The sequence below is a fragment of the Marmota monax genome, unplaced genomic scaffold (assembly GCF_021218885.2).
Source record: "Marmota monax isolate L192 unplaced genomic scaffold, Marmota_monax_Labrador192_F-V1.1 WCK01_AAM20220418_F8-fsc00084, whole genome shotgun sequence".
In the NCBI taxonomy this organism is placed as follows: domain Eukaryota; kingdom Metazoa; phylum Chordata; class Mammalia; order Rodentia; family Sciuridae; genus Marmota; species Marmota monax.
Genome location: NW_026694575.1, coordinates 4,932,848 through 4,953,495, shown reverse-complemented (window position 1 = coordinate 4,953,495; position 20,648 = coordinate 4,932,848). Strand labels below are relative to the sequence as shown.

The 20,648-nt window shown below is 49.0% G+C and overlaps 2 protein-coding genes across 2 annotated transcripts in view; one reads left to right on the top strand and one right to left on the bottom strand.

The window, feature by feature from the left end:
- The window catches only part of Dock2 (dedicator of cytokinesis 2), a 409,837-nt gene that overhangs the window by 193,845 nt on the left and 195,344 nt on the right, over positions 1 to 20,648 (bottom strand). The gene's annotated exons all lie outside the window — the stretch shown is intronic.
- The window catches only part of Insyn2b (inhibitory synaptic factor family member 2B), a 106,215-nt gene that overhangs the window by 81,773 nt on the left and 3,794 nt on the right, over positions 1 to 20,648 (top strand). Inside the window, exons 2-3 of the mRNA XM_046421401.2 lie at positions 3,047 to 5,254; positions 6,356 to 6,430. Coding sequence (XP_046277357.1) covers positions 3,918 to 5,254; positions 6,356 to 6,430 — 1,412 coding nt within the window. The 5' untranslated portion in view covers positions 3,047 to 3,917. The remainder of the gene's footprint in view (positions 1 to 3,046; positions 5,255 to 6,355; positions 6,431 to 20,648) is intronic.

The following is a 20,648-nucleotide window of genomic DNA, read 5'->3' as shown; positions in this document are numbered from 1 at the left end:
CTATCCACAGAAGGACATATTTAAGTAGACCATGGTAGATAGCCGAGTCCTGATAGCCTGCGAAAGGAGCCTATGAGCCACCTGGGAACTTCCTCCAACCTGGACAGTGGAGATGAGGCTTTCTGTCCACAAACCTAGCTATGCACATCCTACCCACGTGAGCCCCGAGCACGGAGATGCCAATGAGCTGTACCAAGTTGTGGGTGCCTGGTGGCTCTTTTTTGGTGATGAGCTTCCTTCTTTTTTCCTTTCCTTTGTTTATCTACATTGTTTGGATTTTACAATGACCGTATTGCATCTATAAACAGAAAGCTGACTGTTTTTAAAGATCAAAAGAAAACATCTAAAGGCTACACAAATCTGCTGGAGAAGAGACAGGGCTGAAACAGAACCAGGGCGGCTTCCAGAAGGGGAATGTGGAGGAGGCTGATCCTGAGGCCAGCCTTGCACCAAACGATCAGCCCTTCCAGGGCCGGAGAAGGCAGGAAGGCCCAGGAGCCGGTCCTGGGGTTCAAATGTCAGTTCTGTCATTTGCCAGGAGAGCAACTTGGGACAAATTGCTCTCCTTCTGCACCTCAGTGTCCTTGTTTGTCAAATGGGGGACTGACAGTACCTCCTCTAGGAGTGTTACAAAGACCAGGGAGGAGAGGAAATGGAAAAGCACCTCTGCTGATGCCCAGCGCATGCTCAGTGCTCACCAGACGCTAGTGCTATGACAACCAGCTTCAGACCACTGTAGCTCGTGAGAGTTGATGTTGTTCCTGAATACAACACTAAAGAGCAGGTGAAGAGTCAGTGAAAAATAACTTGGTCCCAATTCGGCAAAAGCAGACACACAAAGATCTAGGTTCTGCAGTGCGAGGGTGAAGGGCACAAGATGGAGGGTTTTAGGCACGTGACACTCTCCCAAACCTCAGTCTCTCACTCTGCAAAATGGGGATCATAGTTATTTTGAGGATCAAATGCCAATGCCAACACAACGCTTGGCAGCAGGACATTTTCCATGAATATTTGCTAGTACTAATTTGAAGAATAACCATTTGGCTATTGGATAAAGTAATGAGCTCCGTGTCCCTGGAGGTGTCCAAGGGAGACTTAGTCATGGAATGAGAAAGTAGAATCTGGATTCTTCTAGACCTAAAATTCCTTATGCAAAGTCGCTGAAACACACAACCCGGATTTAAAGTCGGGTTGCCCGGGACTGCTGTGCAGAATGACTGGGGAACCCGGGCCAGCAGGCTTGTCTCCCTAGAGTTAAGTGAAAACACAGTTCTCCAGGTCAGCCCTGCGTTGCAGACAGGTGAGTGTGCCCTGAGCTCGCTCCTTCTGTCTTAAGAGTGGCTCTACCTTCTGGAAAAGCTGCAGATGGGGTCATCCACAGTCGGGCTGCGGAGCCTGTGAAGCTTGTTGAGATCTGATGGTCGCCACCCCCCCCCCCCCATACACACTCACACATTCGCTGGCACTCGCCAGGAGAAACCTGGCTGCCAAATAGTAATGCCAGCAAGGATGAGAAACACGTTGATCGCTGTGTGGACCCAGCTTTACATGCACTGACCCAACGAGCCTGGGTCATGCAACGACTCCTCTGTCAGGGAAACCCAAACTCCAGTGGGCTGTTTGATCACTCATTTTCTCTCCAAGCCCTGTGGTCGACCAGGAAGGCTTGGGACTCATGCAGATCCTCCAACCTACAGCAAGCCTTCTGGTTGGCTTTGCTCTGGCGAGGCCAGGGGACAGTCCTTATCTCTCAAGTCTGCAGGGCGCTTTAAAAACCATTCTCAAATCACTGCCCACCTGTCCATGTACCAGGAAGATCTGAAGGGAACAGAATCAAGCTTCCTGGTTAACAACACAGACTTGGGAATGGGAAACACCTGGGTTCAAATCCCGGCTTCTCCACTCCTTGGTTACCTCATCAGTCCCAGGGAGATAATGACACCTTATAGGTTTTTATGTGAGGATTCAATGAGATAATGCAACACTGAAAAGGCACTTTGGGGAGCAGGGGTCAAGAGCACAGGCTCTGGAGTCAGACTGTGGAGGTTCAGATCCTGATTCTGTCACTAGCTGTGTATCTTTAGGCCTGTCACTTAACCTTTCTGAACTGCAAGTAATGAGCCCAGTTGTAAAATGGTTTCAGTGACAGTGTCCATCTATATAGGGGAGTTAGGTGACAAACGAGTGGGTTAAAGCTTGGAAAGTGCTTAGGACAGCGCCTGTCACAATAGTGAGTGCTCAGTAAATGTGAGTTGTTATGATTAATGTGTGGAAAGCCCTCAGCATGGTAAAAATAAATGCTCAATAAATGGTGGCCGTTATTGTTACAAGGTACAAGTTCCTCAGAGAATTTCATGCATAGTTATCTCCTGGAAGGCAGTAAAAGTGAAGCTGTTAGGGGGTAAATCTTGTCCTTAGGAAGAGCCTGCAGTCACTGCAAAGAGACGCCAGGGTCCTCTCGCCCCTGTAGGATGCCCCAGTTCCTCCATCCCTCCCACACCCTGGCTCTCCTTGGCTTCCAGAGCTCATTCAGCCATCAGCTCCCCTGGTCTATGCCCAGTGAGCAGCCACAGGATCAGGTGGGAGGCTGGGCATACTTACACCATGCACAGGGTGGCCCCAGCCCCGTCCTCCAAGGGTGCACAAGGTATGGGTCAACACACACTGAATAAATAAGTCCCCAGATGATTATTTAATGACAGCTGCAATTTCTGCCATTAAAGGATGTGATGAGAATGTCAAATGGGAGCCTTGAGTGGACTAGCACTGGTGTGGATGAGGAGAGAGTCACTGTAAAAGCTCCTTCCGGAATGACATTTAAGGTGGGTCTTTGCTGATGAAGAGGAGCTGGCTGGTTGATAACTGGGAGTGCAGGAAGCGCAGGATCCAGGCAGATGAGTGCTTTGTCCCAAGGCCCTGCACCCACAAGGCACCTGGCTCTCTAGGAGCACAGAGAAGAACAGTGCAGAGGGACCTTTCCTACACCCTCTCACTCAAAACTACTCAGTCAGGGGTCAGTTGGGTGATGTCCTCTCCTCCCTTTCAGGTGCTCCCTAGCTGCTCGCAAAGACTGACCCAGTGAATGCTGTTCCTGGCCTAACGTCCCGAGGCGCAGACGTGGCTGACTCGGCCCACATGTGAACCTCAGCTAAGACATCACGACAGGGGACTCCATCTCCCTGAACGCCCTCTGTTGCCTCCATCCTACTGGGTTTTGTGAGGCTGTTTAGGAAAACAAGCTTGCCCCCACTGAAGAATGTGGAAACAGCATGAAAGGAAATAATGACCCCAAAGGAGGACTCTGAGATTGACATCAGGGCAGACTCCCCCTCAGGAGCATCATGTGTCACCAAAGCAGCAACTTCCCCAGTCACTTATTTATCCAGCTATTTACATGCTATGGCAAGAAGATGTGTCTGAGCTTTCCCTAGTTTGACACTGAAACTTGCTGCTCTGGAAAGGAACCCATATGTTCTGGATGTAGCAGGTGTTTTGGGGGCTCTCTCTTTGGGAGTGTGCTGCGATTCCCCAAATGGTACTTTGGTGGTCTTTTTCTTCAAGACGGCCAGCTTCTCCCAGGATCAGAACAGTGCTCCTGACCTACCCTGGTGAGCAGCCCCCAGCTCTCTTGGTAGATCAGATGTCTAATAGTTAGCCTAATCACTGCTTCTCTACGTAGCCATCATGACTGCCGTGGAATAACATCGGGACAGTGGGGGAAGCTTTCATAGAGCTCCTAAGTGGAACCACAGGCTGGGAATGGCCGACAGGGCTTCCTATCCTAAAAGGGGAGGGCCACTGCATCCTGGCTGGCAGTTCTCTTTGCCTGAGATGCCGTCATTCGATGCTGCTCCAAAGACCTAAGGGAGATGTGTGCCGGAGAAGTGTCTGGTTCTGTTCCTTCCCACTGAGGCTCAATGGCCCAGCCAACTATGAAAGTGAGACCCGTGCTCCTGAAGCGTAACAGCCTAGAGTCGGTGGAGCTCGTGAAGCCACCTCACCACCGCAGGAGCAAATCCCAGCAGGTGCGGTTCAAGGACGATGGGACCACTAAGAACCCAACTGGCCTAGCTGAGGCCGACACCCAGGCTCCCGAAGACCTGGCTGGGATGGGGAAGACACCAGCACCCAAGCATCATCACCCCGCTGCCTACTCGCTGTCCTTCCCCAGGTCCCAGAAGGCCGGGGGGTTTCGGAACATTGCCATCCAAACCTCCCCCAGTCTCAGGAAGCATTTCCCAGTTTTCAAAAGGAAGAAACTGACAGCCAGCAAGTCCCTGGTGGAAATGCCCACAGCACCCCCAAGTGCCATCCAGGTCAACGGCAACCTCTCGGAACAGGACATTGTGTCCTCTGACCTTGCCTACCTAAGGCTGGCTCAGCACCTGGAGGATGGACCTCGAAGGGTCAAAGTGTCCCACCCATTTCTGCCGAGGGTGTCCAAGGTGCAAAGCAACGGGCCTCTTAGCATATGCTTAGAAGCTGGGTCTTGGAGGGCCTCAGAGAAAGCTGCAGCTGCCATTCAGGTCCCAGATGATTTTTATCACGGTCCTTCCTGGGAAGCGAGAGCATCCACGCTCAGCCCAGGTGAGTCAACTGAGAGGAGCAACTCGATACCCCCTTTGATTGACGTGTGTCCAGGGGAGGGGAGAAGGGTGCTGATATCAGATTCAGAAAGATCTCCCTCTGGCTTGGCTGTCACCCCAGGCACAGAGAAACTCAAGCACGAATTGCTTTTGCCCAAAGACAACTGTGAGGACCGAGACCTTGGCCTGCTGTCATCTCAGTCAAAGGACACATTCGTCCCTTCATCTCCACAAACTCACAGCTCCCCTGCACCAGGGTCCCACAGCCAACCCACCCATCCAGAAAGAGACTCAGACTGTCCTGCATCGGATGCATCGGATGACAGTCACCAGGACCTGGGGGCATGCAAAACTAACAGTGCATCAAAGTCTGCCCCTGGGTGTAAGGAGCAGCTGGCAAAGAACCCCACCCAACCAGACACCCTGGAATTTCAGAACTGCCCAGGAAACAATCCCCTCCCCTCTTCTCTTCCAAGGAGTGAGAGCAAATCTCAGAGCAACAGGGAGATTAGTGACATCAATCAAATACACCTGGCACGGGGTGAACTCTGCGACCTCCAAGGTCGGCTGCAATCTGTGGAGGAATCGCTACACTCCAACCAAGAGAAAATTAAGGTCCTTTTGAATGTAATTCAAGACTTGGAGAAAGCTCGAGCTCTTACTGAAGGGTAAGGTGAATTTTTCTTATGTTAAAAACTACCGGGTTTGAACTCGTAATCCTCCTGTACCCCCCCATCCCCCCCCAAAATCTTCTAGGTGAAGTCATTTGATGGGATGGGACAGAGAACGAGAGCACCGACTCCCATTGGCAAAATGTCTCCAAGATGCTTGAGGTCAGTTGTGTCCCCCTATCATAGCTGATGGCCTCCCTTCACTCTGATGGGGCTTCATTCAGTTCCAGGGGTTGGTGGATCAGGGTGAATTTCCACTGTTATTTGCTTTTATGTCCTGGATGGGGGTGGGAGGAGAAAACAGCAAAGCCATGGATCAGACCTGATTTTTATAAAGATGCAGGTCCAGCTGATAGATGAAGGGGGACACTATAGCAGGTTGACACTTCCCCCACCCTCTTAGTGAGTTAATGCATTTGCATTTATGTTTGTCACAAAGGGCTTAAGGTGGCCACTGAGCTTATAGTTGACCATCCTCGCTCCACTGACCACTTTGAGGACTTGGGCTGGTCCATTATGGACCGACTCTGTAAGAGTTGAAATGAGATTACAATTCTGCAAAGAGAAAAAAGTCGCCAAATACATTCCAGGGTGACTCAGCACCAGTGTGGGGAGGGGAGGGCAGTGATCTGCCTGGGTGTGAGCTGCCCTTGTCCTTCTAGAAAGCATCATCTAAAGACCAAGAGGAAGCACTGCTAACGCTCATCAAAAAGGGACTGAGAGAGAAGCAATTAGCTGGCATTTGCTGTTAGGAATCAGAATCCACGTTGCTTGAGAAGAGAGAACTCTGTGATGATACAGAGAGAAATGCACTGGACCAAAGGGTCGGGATTTTTACTAATCACTCTATCCAATCCCTCATGTTGCAGGATTGGTGGGAGCAGGAAAAAGCCTTCAGATTTGAAAGTGTTCAAAGATGCATAAAGCCCACTAGAAATGGAGGTCCCCTTGTTGCAATTTTTTATTTCCTTCTTTGCAACACAAACTTCAGGGCACCATGAATGTTGTGTGGTAGGGACCCAGGGATTAGCTGGTAGATGTGTGTGTCCTCTGTGGCCTCTGCCCATTGATTTATCCAGCAAATGCTCTGTCTTGCAGGCGCAACTTTTATCGAACCGGCCAAGACCTCAACAACTGCAGTACCTGCCAGAACACAGCGTGCATCATATACAGGTACCTGGTCACAACCAAGGCCTGCTCTGCAGAGCACAAAAGTCATGGGGTTCAAGGAACACTCTAGTAAACTCTCTAAATGCACAAAGTCGACAGAGGGGAAAAGACAAATGCATGAGACTTAAAACATAAGGTGTTTAACTAGGAGACATTAACTTCTGGTTTCAAGGCAGGTCACCTTGATGGGTAAGGACCTCGATGAGCAAGCCCTTTGGATGATATCATCCCTATGCTTATCAGACAGTAGTTCAGGTACCGAGGTAAGCTCTGCCTGCATATTGGCATCTCATTTCACTATCACACACGTGAGGTGGGCCTTATGGTGGTCAGGGAAGTTAAGCCATTTGGGCCAGCTCATGTAGAACATAGTCTTGAGAGCAGAAGGGGTCAGACTCAGGACTGACATCCAGATCTTTCTAATTCCAAACCTGTGATATCAATTTTTCCACCATGGTGACCCCCGCCTCCCATCTCCACCCCTGGTTGCCAGCCCACACCCAGCACTCACCATGGGTCAAGAACTGTGCTAAGCACTTTGTGTTCCTTTCAAAATATACCATTTCTTCCCAGCATGGGATGAGGTCTACAATAAAGTGGTTTATATAGGAGATAGATGGGAACACGATAGAGTGGTAAGAGCATTCAAGTCGAAAGATCTGTGCTTTGATCCCAAGTCAGATCAGCTACCATGTCGTGGTTCAGTTTCTTTATCTGTAGCCTGGGAGCAGTGACCTCTACTGAGAGTCCCCACGGGGACCTAAGGAGGTAACAGATGCAAGTGCCTTCCATAACCGCAACTGAGCAGGGCTCATTACTGTTGTTACCAGGAAGACCAATGGCTCCTCAGCTGGAACCCCACTTTCAGTGGCACAGTGGAAAAGTGGTTAAAAGTGGTCATTTCAGTTGATGTCCTATAATTTTGTTGACCAAAATGTCTGGTTTTCATTTCTTCACTATTTTCTCTTTCCACGGAGAATGATAGCTCGGCTGAGTGCACTGTTGCCCGGGTGGGTTGCCCGTGTCTTCTGGTAGAAATTTCTTGTTCTTTCTGGCAGCATCCTGAGACTTTATTGCAGTAGGGTGCCCCATACCTGGGAGCCAGCAGGTGCTTACACTGGGGCAGAGCTTTGGGCATTTTCTCCACCTACCTGTCAACTCCTTACACGGAGGAGCCCAAGACCACGTTTCTACCAAATAGAGGAAGGTTCTGCACAAGTCACACAGAAAGAGGCCTTTTAACTCCATGTGAAGTGTGCCCTCAGAGGAGGGGCCTCGTAGTTGTGGCAAACAGAAGCAGGCCGTCTTTATCAATGGCTACCTTTTTTCTTTCTCCTTTAAAAAAAAAAATATCTCCTATCTGAAGCGAGGGAGAACAAAGAAACCTATCATAAGTAGGAAGAATTCATTTGAACCAACTTGCATTTAAATTTCTGGCTGTTCTCTCTTCAGGTAGCTACATGATGCATTTTGTATGACCTTAAAATAATTTTTTATTTGGCTGATGTAAAGTGAAAAGGGTAGGTGGTTATTTACCAGCCTGCTATGAGTTTTGTGACCTGGACAAGTCATTTCTGACCTCCGAGTTTCCTCATTTGAAAGATGAGAGCTTTTAATTAGCCAGTCCCAATGGTCCCTTTGAGTTCTGACATTCTGTGTTTCCAAGCTGAATTAAAAGTGACAATATTTGGTTGAACTGTGACCACCCAACAAGTCTGAGAACGTCTGTGGTTTTTTTAGTGCTTACTTCAAACATCCCAGGCAAAGATTCTCAATTAAGTCCCACCCCTGGGTGGGCTGGCAAGCCGCCCCTCCCTTCCAGAAGAACATGTGCAGCTTGCCGAGGCTCCTCATCGTCATTCACAGCCAGTCTAGACTCTTCTCCCAGACAGTATGTGCCCCCCTTGTATCCAAACCACTGTGAAGAAATGGGCAATTAATTTGATGAAAGCAGAGAGATCAGAACAACATCCCCGTCACAGCCACAGAAGCAAGATGAGAGTTGTCATTTAAAAAAAAAAAAAAAAAACATTTCAAATGACTTCGAACTTGTGTGGTGTCCTGAAAAGCCACATCTTAGAAGCCAATGAATAAGTGATGTGAAACGCTCCTCCGCGGGCCTCGCTCTGGCGCTGTGCTCTCTCCCCCTGATGATGGATGGGCCCAGAGCATGTCACTGTACATGAGGCACATGGGCACATGATGGATTGCCCACTGGGCCCTCTTCTCTGGAGACACTGCTGCCTCGTTAGCAACACATAAGGTTTTCTAAGTGGGATTTCCCACAGGGCCCAGGAGCCAAAGGCTGTGGCTCTGCTGTTGCTCCTGTCAAGACACACGAGACCATTGGTCCTATCTCTGTGCCCCCTCAGCCTCCTTGACTCTCTCCTCCTGCCAGGGATCACTTGGGTGGATCCTCTATCACCAAAGAGCCAGCCTCAACACTGGTGCCTAAAGATCCCATGCATGGATCTCCTGGCTTCCAAGGATCCCATACACTGGGGAGGGACTCCTGTGTGTTTCTTTGTTAACTGAGCTCCAAGGGAAGAGGGTAAGAATTGACTCCAAACCTTAAGCTGGTTCCAGGAGGTTTAGTCTCCATTTTTCTCACCTCTTTTTAGCTTGGATCCTAGGACAATTTACCCAAAGGCTTGAGTGCTGGAGGTACCCAAGACTCAATAACACTGAATTACTCCGTGAGAAAGTTTGTTCTCTTTTCAAATTTGTTTCAGTCCTTCCGATCGCCTAGAGGGGAAATCTGGTTGGGTGCTAGAATGTCTTTTTGAGGCTTTCTTGCTTGCTTATCACCTTTCTTTGTAAAAAGAGAGTAGGTCTGAGGTTCCCAGCCCCAGGCAAGCAACAGTATCCAGCCAGAATGTAATGATTTTTAATTTTTTTTTTATCGAAGCTTTAAAAACTAATCCTCTTAGATATTTATGGTAAGTGATACAGGTCTCCATTTCAGAAGTGATATTTCCTATGTTGTATAATTGTTTTTTTTTTTTCCTTAAGTTTAAAAAGTGAATTGATTTAGAAAAAAAAAGGCTAAGTAAATAATTGTGCAGATGATGTGGGAAATCTGGTAAAATCCATGAAGGTGGCGAACCACTGATTGAAGTCTGGGAAGCAGTGCCCTCAGAAACGACTCCCTTTCTTCTTTCCAAGGGCACAAGGTCTCTCTCAGCCACCTCCTCCTTCCTCAACCTGATCTCGGCTCCTCCAGCCATATCTCCCCACGCTTCATGTTCATGTCCACTCTAAAAATAGTCAGCAAAGCCTCTTTGGAGGACTTTGACGATATGGCTCATGCATTTCTCTTCTGGATGTAGCTCCCAGGAAAAATCCATTTAAGTTGTAAAATGCTTCTAATGTTTCAAGAGAAAATAATGGAAGTTCTTTCCCCCCAAAAAAAATTTATGTACCATCCAAGCATATGGCTTGGATGGAAATAAAGTGCAAGCTATAAACTCATCGTTTTTAGTGGGTGAAGGCAGAGGTTGATCATGTAAAATTTGAAAGTTGCTAAAGAGGAGAGAGATAAGAAGAGCAGTTGTTTGTCTAAGGTCTACCTGGACAGGCAGCTCCTCTCCTCACTCTTAGCCTCTTCTTATTGCTTCAGCTGAACTCAAGACTCACAGACTTGAGTTTATTTCTGTGATACCACTTTCTCTTACTCTTTCCTAAGATGTGGGTACATATCTGTGTCATGTAGTGCATGACTTTCAACTAACTACAGATTCTTCCACTTAATGTCTGTATTAATCAGCTTCATGTTACTACAACAAAATGAGGCAACTATTTAGCTTATGGTTATAGAGTCTCATTGCTCTGTCTTCTGATGAGGGTGGCACATTGTGACAGGAATAGAATGAGCCACTTACATCAGGAGCCAGGAAGCAAAGCAAAACTGAGCGTCTAGGGACCCCTAACTCCATTCAGGAGCACACCCATAACCTAAGGGCCTCCCATAGGCTCCACCTACTGAGAGTACATGGCACCTCCCAATGCCACCACCCTGGGGACCAAGTCTTTAACATCATGTTTTGAGGACACCCATATAGCAATATCCCAGGGCATCCCAAATTTACCTTATCTCTAAGCACATTCCTCACCCCCCACATACAAAAAATGAATTCCCTGTTTACTTTCTGCAACACCACTGACCACGCAGCAACTCTATAAGGACACCACCGTCCCCGCCTCACTCTTCTTCACTACACATGTCAAGCTGACCATCCGTCCCACCTGCCCTGTCTATCCTGCTGCCCCCATCCAGCCCCTTCACTCCCACACCCCTGCTCTGGCTCTGCAAGAGCCCTCGTCATTCGTCACTTGAATGCTGGTTGGTCTTTTCACTATAGGTCCCTTTTACTCCATCCCAAGTAATCCTCCATGCAGATTGCAAAGCCATGTCTCACAAACCAGAACCCGGCCACACTCCCCTGCTGAACTGTCCTGCCCTGGTTCCCACTGTTTCCTTGAGCTGACTCCTCAAGGCCCTTGAATGTCATGCTGAAGCCTCTTTTGACCTGCTGTGCTCTGGCTCCACCACGGGGGCCACTGGGCTGGCCGCTCCATCAGGCCTCTGCAGGAGTCGCCCGGCTTCCCCAGAATCCCTTTTCTATGCTGCTTTCTCTGGAATTGACCAGTCCTGCCAAGAAAGCCAATTCCATGGACAAACTTGATCCCTTCCCAAGAAGGACACCACGGCCCATGCATTCCTCCCCTCTACCATTGATCCTAACCCAAGGCTTACAAGGTTCTCTCCACCAGCAAACATCTAGCGCCCAAAGTCCTAGGCCAGTGTCTAATACAGAATTGGTCCTCAAGACTCTTGTCAAGGAAGGAACGAGTGTATTAACTTGAAGATGAATTAAAAGCAGCAGAGCGCTTGAGACAGCAGTTTGGATCACCTGAAAAGTAAAGTCCTGGTTATCATTTGTGCACAGCTCCATCCTCGGGTATTGACATGGAGGATGTGCACTAATCAAATGTTCTCACGAGGAAGAGAAGGCATCTATGTAGCTAGTTCTTTTAAACTACATCACATAGTGACTGAATGTACTACACGGACTGTCAATTTTAAAATACCTAGAATACTTCATTCTTCCAATGAGGTAGAACCTAATCAAATCTCCCTTTGATGGCTCCGAGAATCTGCTGTGCTTTCATAGGACATTGAGATCCTTGCTCTCCATGGCCTGCTAGCAAAGCTGCCTAGTAATTCCATGCAGACTGGGGTGGGCAGGACAAAACTCAGCTGTGCATCTCCTCTGAGCTGAAATACCTCTTTTCTTGGAGTCCCAGCCATCTCTAAAGAATTCGATTGGCAGATTCTCTGGGTAAAACATCAAAGTCCAGGGTGGTGGGTAGAATAATGCCTGAGATGACCACATCCCAACTTCTGGCCCCTGTGAATAAGTGACCTTATCTGGCAAAGGGAACCTTGCAGATGTGGTTAAGTGAAGGCCTTGGATGGAAATCAGTATCCAGATCTGCATGAGTGGCTGACATCATGAGGGTCCTCATGAGGACAAGGGGGAGGCTGGGGAGTCAAAGGCAGAGGTCAAAGTGATAAGGTCACAAGCCAAGGAAGGCAAGGGATGTGTTCCCTCATGGCCCCCAGAAGAGCTCAGCTCTGCTGATGCTCTGGTGGCCAGCCAGTCTCCAGACAGTAAGAATAAGGCCCATGATCCAATGTGTGGTCACTGTTCGAGCAGCAATAGGAAACCAGTCTGCTCACATGGAATCCCCAGAGTGTGTGAACTATGCGGGTACCCTAGGGGTCAGCTTATTGGATTTTATTTGATGATTTTTTGCAACTACAGAAGCTAAGTTCAGGTGTCTGTAGGGTTGAACTGAAAGGAAGGAACAGTGACCACCAGCTGCTGAGCATCTATCTGTGAACATAAGGCTGTTTTCAGCACCTTATGTTCACCACCCTATGGGAAACAGTACCCCCACTCTACAGACGAGGAGTCGAGGTTCAGGGAGAGTCATGAACTTATATGATTTTCAAATGAGGCAATTGAGGCTGAGAAGACCAAGGCACTTACACAGTTATTCTGAACTTCATAAAAGCAATAGCAAGGTCAGAACTCAGTCTGTCTTCCCGCAAGCCAGATTTCAGAGCAAGTTGCCTTCAGCTAGACCACTGGGTGGCTGTCAGGGCTACATGGACTGTAACATCATCGCTGAGCTTTACCAGACAAAGATACCATTGAAGATGCAGGGCCTGAACCAGTTCTTGAGGCTTGACTTCAGGCCCTCTGCATCAGAATCCTCAAACCGGCTGTGCTGAGGCATAGGTAGAGAAGAAGCTGTAGTCACAGCAGGATCCCTGGGAAAGTCTGAAGCTTTGCCAGCATTGGCTGGGTGAGATCAGGGTCTTTAAAGGAAGAGTCCACTGTTGAGTTCCTGGAAGACTTTGGGGGGGACAAGTGCATGAATACAAAACTCTTGCTCATAAAATAGCTCATAAACCAGCATTTGTTTTTAATGCTTCTTTGGAAAGATGAATTACCCTTCTGCTTGGCTTTGACTTTAGGGTTAGGTGGTCACAAGTAGACCTAATTGTATATGGAAGGAGCTGGTGGGGATGGAGGAAAAGGAAAGAGAAGAAGTAGGGAGAGGGAGCTCATCCTTGCAGTAGGTCTCTTTGGATGCTTCCTGCTTCCAATGAGAAGAGGAAACTTGCCCCTCTCTGGCCATTTGGAGACCTGCTCGTATAATGCATTACTAAGGGATTCATGGGAAGCCTTTCATTCCTCCCACACCTCCCAGTTCCTCAGGCCTCATCTGAGATCAGGAACTGATTGGCAATCCAGGCTGACATTTCTCCTGCAATTAAGGTTAAGAGCATTGAAAAGCCCCATTCTGCTCCCCAGCTGAGAGTCCAGTGCTGGGCGCTGCCCCCAGTGAGCCCTGGAGAGGGGAGGGTGTGTGGAGGCTGGACCATTGCCCATGCACCTACCCTTCAGGACAGAGGTACGGTCACCCCACACTGGTGACTGGAATATGCACAAAGCTACATGCATGCTAGAATCCTCCACCCCATCCTGATTTCCTTAAACTCCACAGACCACAAGTCACTGTATTATTATTATTATTATTGACACCTCCACTGTTAACATCCTTCTGAACCAGCCTGAGAAGTACCTAGAGATCCCTACCAGGAGATTTGCCCCAGAAACCTCCCTCTGCCCCTCCTCTCAGTATTTTCATTTCTGGTGCTTCCCTTTCAGTTTTGATAATGACAGGAAATGACAAGACCCCCCCTGGAACCTGGGCCACAGCTTCAAAGCTGGGCACCCTGTGGGAGAAAAGCTAGGACTTTCCCTTAGGGAGAAGAGAGGCTCTGGAGAGCCAGGGAGCTGCCTGGGGTCCTAGGGCTGGTGGCCCTGAGAGCCCTTCCTTAAGTGTCCTTCCAGGGTTAAGCTGTTGGTCACTGGCCTGTGGCCTCCCCAGCCACTTATAGCTATGTCACTTACACTGACAGAGAAATGGTGTTTCTCTAGAAACTGCAATGTACACTCAGTCCTAAGGGTTTAGCAACCAACTTTCCACTTAAATTATTCAGTATTTTTCCTTTTGTCTGCTTACCATGCTCTCGCAGCAAGGAGCCAGGTGAACTGTGAGAGCCACAGTCTCCCAGCCAACGTCCTCTCTCTGGCCAGCAAAGAAATGCACAGTGAAAAATAATTACAAAGCACACAGCAGATCTGTTCTTTCTAGAAATCACAGGTGCCATTTACAGCTGTCATCAAATTCCAAGATGGACTGAGGAACACCATCTCAAGTGGTGAGACGTGAGCCTCATGGCAATACCATCCAGCGTCCTCAGAATGACCACAGCCTCACTTAAACTGCCTCTGGTGGAATAGCCATAAAGTGCGGGCAGAAACTTCTGAGGCCCCGACAGGTTGATACCCAAGATGTTCATTGTGCCTATCCCCCGATTCTCTTGGTGGCTTTGTCCCTTCTTTCTCCCTGGAGCATAAGGGAAAAGAAGTCGGATTTACAGCATCAGCAATTTATCTGCAATAAAAAATGAAAGCTGCTTTAATGTGTTAATAGCTAAAGAGGCTGGAACACGCCATAAATATGAAATCAAGCGAGTTGAGTTCTTCCCAGGAATAATAAACAGGGACACCAAGGCCACAGATGACCACACAGTGATCCAGCATTTATTTCTTTGTCAAATTCATATAATAGCCGTTACCCTTTGTCGAACCTGCCGCCACATCAGGCACTTTAACGCCACACGCATCTTCTCATTTTAGGCTCCAGGTGACCCCCCAGTGTGGGTAGGACTATTATTCTCATATTACAGATGTAGAAACTGAGGCTTGGAGTGGTCCAGGAACCTGTTCCCTATGGGCCAGGGCTCAAGCCCGGGTCCTACTTTCAGGGGAGTTCAGTTTCCCGTCCCTCCCTGTTTCCTCTTGACCTTGCCTCCTCAGTGCATTGGTGTGGCATGTGACTGAGATGACCAAGCCTTTCTGAGGCTGACAGCATGCTCCTTGTCACAGGGCCACAGACTTCCTTCAGAGACAGCTATCAGCAGTGAAGATTTCTACAGCTTGGTCCTGCTGATTTCTGTGCCTGCAGGAGAACCTGGGATTCTCTGAGAATTCGTCAGCAGGTAGCTGCCCCAGGAGAAGGGGTGGATTGCCAATGTGAAACAGCAGCAAGTCGTTACAGCCTATAAATGATGAGCAACCTGGTCAGAAGGAACCAGGTCGTTGTGCGGGGCGGGGGGAGGAGGTATAAAACTAGAGCCCCCTTTCCCCTAGACTGTGATTCTTCCCCAAAGACACTTTCCTAAGTGGTGTGATTTACCCTAGCGGACAGCAACCAAACTACCCTCACTGCATCCAACAATTCTTACAGCTAATCCTTTAAAAGGAAAGCTTCAGAGGGCCAATAAGTCTGTGGTGCACTTGGGCTCTGTGGTAAGAGGAACCGCAGGAACGCTCCTGAGGGAGAGGGGACGAGGCAGAGAGGAGTCAGGAGATATCTTTTCCTCAGGGAGATGCCGCAGGGCACTCTCACTTCTCAGCCCGCTGGCCTGCCATGCAGGCTTGGTGGCAGTGGCTTGTCAACATCTCTCTTTATAAACCAGCAAGACCCACCTGACCTGGAGGGAGTGCCCAGGGCCCACTGGAGACATCAGCAGTCTATCCCCACCCAGGTGACCTTGAATGAGCTGCCTTCTAAGGGGTGAGCATCTTTTCTGGGGTATGCAACCTCAATGCCAAGGCCACCCTGAAATCCAAAAAGAATATTGCAGACTGGTTAGCAGGGACCCGGAGGGTCCCCCATGCAGCCCAGCCCAGTGTGGCTATGGCTGTACAGAACGCTTTGGGGTCAGTCAGGAGTGACAGGTCTGGGTGGCCACCCCACCCTCACAGACCTTTTGCAATCCAGATCTCACACAGGCACAAGAAACTGTCCCTTTGGAGCAGTATGTCTCAGTTCATGAGCTTTGGAGGCAACATAACTGGGGTTCGAATCTTGGCTCTGTCACTTCAGTGGGTATCCTTGGCAGGATACTTAACCTCTCTTTGCCTCAGTTTCCTCATTTGGTAAATGAAGCCAATATTATCTGTGTCCTGGTACAATGAGAACTGTGTGACAGAAGGAATGTCAACTTGCACATGGTGTCTCTGGATCTCACTCCATGCGTGAGACTCTTTCTTGTCATAATTATTATTATTGCCCATTTAGATTACTATGTGTCCTGATCAAATGGGGTTCAGGTCATTTTAGGGTTTCTTCTCTTTAGAATACAACCCTGAAAGAGCCAGGCCCTTAGTGGAAGCATGTGATCCTTCTTTAGAAAGAGCAAAAGACCAGGAGTCAGGAAGCCAGGTGTTTCTGAAATTTTTTGGTTAAATTCTACTGCCTAATGCCATAGCAATTAGGAAGTGGGGCATCTCAAGGTGATTAGGTCATGAGAGTGGAACTCTCATGAATGAGACTGTGTGCAGAGAGTCTGTGGGCCCCTTCTGCCAGGTGACAGGGTGGAGTCAGCCATCCGTGCACCAGGAACTAGGCCCGTGGCAGACAGGGAATTTGCCGGCATCTTCATCTTGGACTGCCAGATTCCAGGACTGTGAGGGGTTCAGTGCTCCTGTTAAGCCATGCAGTCAAAGGTGTTATTCTACAGCAGCCTTAGCTGACTTAGACTCCAGGCTTAAAACTGATCCTAATTCACACTGTGACTTGCCTTTGCCAACTTATCTTTCTGTTTTAATTGCCCATTTATGGGCATTTATGGGCATTCAATCTTCCCTTCTGCCTGGGATATCCTGAGGATAAATGAAACACAGACCTGAAGCATTCTGCAAATTTGAAGGTCTTTTATAAAAGTAAGAGGTTTCTTTGATTTTTTGTTGTTTCTATATAAGTTGGTATCTCCTTGTGGCCCACCCAACTTCTGCTCGCTCAGCTAAGATCCTGCGTCTAGCACCTAGCTCACTGCTTGCTCATGTGTTTACATATTTACCTATTTTTCCACCTGCTCCTTACTGTTTCTTGGTTCAGGCAAGCCATGATACAGAGCTCTCGCTGCTTCCAGTTACCTAGAAAAACATTCTTCTGCTTCCCACCTGGCATGATGGCTGGAGTATTGATCTGTCAGTTAGATTAGTGAGGTGCCCTCAAGAGGGAACCCTGAGAGTTCTCATCCACTCCTGGTTTACATACTGCTCACTGTCTAAATGCAGCATAGTTTCATGCTTAGACGTATTCTAAGATGTGAAGGGCTCAAAGGCTCCCTAGTGACCTGGGCATCCCTGAACCTTGGGGTCTGTATCCTGTGCATCCTCAGGGGACCAACCCACATGCTTTTCCTGGGCTGGACTTTCTCAATTGCTCCAGCCCTGAATCCTTCACTGCAATAATTTCTTGATTAATCTTGGTCCCCTGGGTTCTAAATAAACTAAGCACCCAACACTTATCTTCCTTCTTAAGATCCTGCATGGAATATGCAAGGTGGGCAAACATGGCACAGGAGGGAGGGTAGGAGGGAGGGAGAGGTGAGGCTGGAGGGCTGTTTTGTTCTACCATCAGGCCACGGCCCAAAGCCGAGAGCTCACCCCCAGAATCTACAAACAACTCCCCATGGAGAATCCTCACCAAGCTGGCAACAGGCTCCTCTTTTCCAGGGGCTGGGGAACATGGTGTGGGGTTGGTATCTCCTCTTTTCTACCCAGTCTTAGGATGCCAAGCAGATGAGGGTGAGGGCACAGGCTCCTCCCCATTTATAAGGCAGCTGCCACCAAAGCAAAACATATTCCCTCTCTTCCCCTCCAAACCAAACAGAGTTTGTCAAACAGATGAATCAGAAGAAAAGGGACAATTTTCCTTTATGTTAATAAATTGCTTTGGCCTAAAAAACATTAATCAATTTCTTTGCAAAGCACACACACTTCTCCATACTCTGCTATTTGCCTGGCCTTGAAAAGAAAGTCACTTTCAATCCCCTTTAAACTGTCAAGACCAGTGGGGGCAGTCTCAGCGGGGAGGGGGGAGCTCCCCAATCCCCAATGATTATAATGGAGCCCGGCTGCGTTTCCATAGAAACGCGGAGTGTTTTCTCCCCTGAGTGTGCAAGGAGGGGAGGGGTGGAGAGTGATGCCAAGGGCCAGGTGTGTAATTACTGAGGAGACAAAGGTGCAGATGAGAGGTGAGGCATGTCCCTAAGACCTGGAGACCAAGAACTATGTGAAGAAGCATGGATCCAGCAGACTGCGTCCCAAGCAGGGTGACGGCACCTGCCACCATGGCCATTTGTACAACTACCCACCGGAAGTTATTAAGCCCCACACTCGGCTGCTTCTCGGGGTGGGGATGAACCTGTCCAAGGTCACCTAGCCAGTGGGCAGTGCCACCTGGGTTCAGACCAGTGGGTGTTCAACTTCATCCTCTGCCTCGGGCTGCACTTCAACCTGTGTCCCTGAGATGGGGTTAGTGTCTGTCTCCTGGCTCTTCCCCCCAGGTTGGCCAGCTCTGCACACATTCTGGATTCACCCACAGCTACTTTTCCTAATAGGTGCCGGGGCACCTATAAATCTTGACAAACTCAGGTGGTGTGTTGCTGGACTTGCTTGTTTGATTTCCAAAGTCAGAAATCTCACATGTGAGAAGAAATCTGCTGCTGCATGTATTCACAGCATTGGGAGGAACAGATGGACAAGGACCTGGAAAGCAGGGGCAGTGGAGAGAAAGAAGAAGAATGTTTTGAAAGCAACTGTTAGTGTAATCGCCATCTAGTACCCTGGGAAGTGAGATCCATGGGGACAGTATCCAGTGTGTCTAGCTCCCTGGCATGTCGATGGGACCTAGCACAGTGTTGAGCTCAGATGGAAGCATGGAAGGATGGATGGATGGGTGGGTGGGATGTTCTATACCATATAGCATGGAAAATTCTAGAACGAGCTGGTACTCAATTCTCTTTGACTCTGCTTGACACTCTACAATGAAGATGGTTTTTCTGATGTACTAGGTAGGATGGCTCTATTTAAGGGGAATAGTGACTATGAATGCTCCCTACTTGTGAGCCATGTTTTCCCAGTGCTGCAAGGGTAAGAATCAGAGCTTGCAACTTGCTGTTTTATATTCCTGCCTTGGTGCAATGCAGAGGTTGCTGGGGACAAGTCTCCCCAGACTCTGAATCCATCACATTAAGTTTCCACTGGGAAGAACAAGGTCCAGGTGGTACAGATGGAAACCCACTCATCCCCCCAAGACTGATCAGGGTGCAGGATCTGCGATGCATACAGAAGTATGGGAGTCACTGTGTGAGTCTGTGGGTGTCTCTGCCCGCTGATCTGGCACATCCTGGGCTTTGGCTGGAAGGTCCCTAACAGGCACAATGTTGACCTGAGGGCTCAGACACTGGACTAGCAGTGCCAGGAGGCCCCAGAGAGTGCTGGTCTGTCTACCATTCCTTCCCCAGATCCTAGAACAGGGATTAACACCTGGAAGATGTTCAACCAGTACTTATTAGGGGACAGGTATTTAGACCTGATGCCCACTCTGTGGGGCACACTGTTTGGGCACTGCCTTTTCATCCTCTGAGTGGGTGCCCTGCTCACTTGGCACATGAGGAGTCTGCTGCTCAAAAATGGGAAAAGACTCCCCAAGATCTCACTGTTGATATGCTGAGGAGGTTTGCTTTGAAAACCACTTCCTGTTTTCTTCCGTCATATAGGTCACCCACCAGGATTATGTCCCTACAGAGAGGATCAGGGAGGAACAGAAAGAGAAAGAATGCAAGCAGAAGAGAGGAAAATCTGGGGGAAGCTCATCAAAAACCCAGAAGTGGGGCAATTAGATGCCCTTCCCCAGGGCTCCCCATGAACCCGTCCTCATCCTGCTGCCTACAGAACAGACTGCTCCCCTTGTGTCTCTCAGCCAGTTTCTTCCCTCTCAGAATGCTCGGTGACAAGGCATCTTTGGGGCTTCATTAGTCACATGTGGCAATTGTGATTTACCTTCTCAGCAGCACTAACCTGAGTTCTGAGAGGTGATATGAGGATAGTAGGCGAGGGCAGGTGACCCTTTAATGAGGGCTTCTTTTCAGCCCTTGCTGGGGATGGAGGCTCTAGCCAGTCATGCCACTTCCCAAAGCAGCGTGGGCAGGGTCTTTGGTCTTCTGTGCACATCATTTTCCTCCTGGCTGAACAGGAGTCTGTTCTGCCTTCTTCATGACCCCACATTCCCTCCCCCTCCACTCCCCCATGCGGGCTCCTCATCCTTGGACCTCCCGAGAACCCTGGTGCCAAAGCAGGCAACGAACACATCTGAAAGCCTAAGGCCTTCTCCAAGCGCCTGGCAGAGGTGAACCTCCTTGGGGGAAGAGAACTGTTAAGACGGGGGAGCTCCTACCCACCGCAGCCATGCCTAACAGGAACCCTTCTTTGCAGCCAGATTCACTGGGTTCTGGGAGGCCGAGCAGGGTCACAGGTAGGCTAAGGCTGGCTCCCCAGCTTCTCTGACACACAGAGCTCAGGGGGAGCACAGCACCCACTCCTCAGAGATTGCAACTCCCTGCTCACCTCATCCTGCGGGCTACAGAATAGACTGCTCCCCTTGTGTCTCTCAGCCGGTTTCTTCCCTGGAAAGCAGGGGCAGCGGAGAGAAAGAAGAAGAATACCCCAGGGTATCCAAGACTTTTTAGTGTAGCCGTCCTGGGTGACTGGAATTCAAAGAG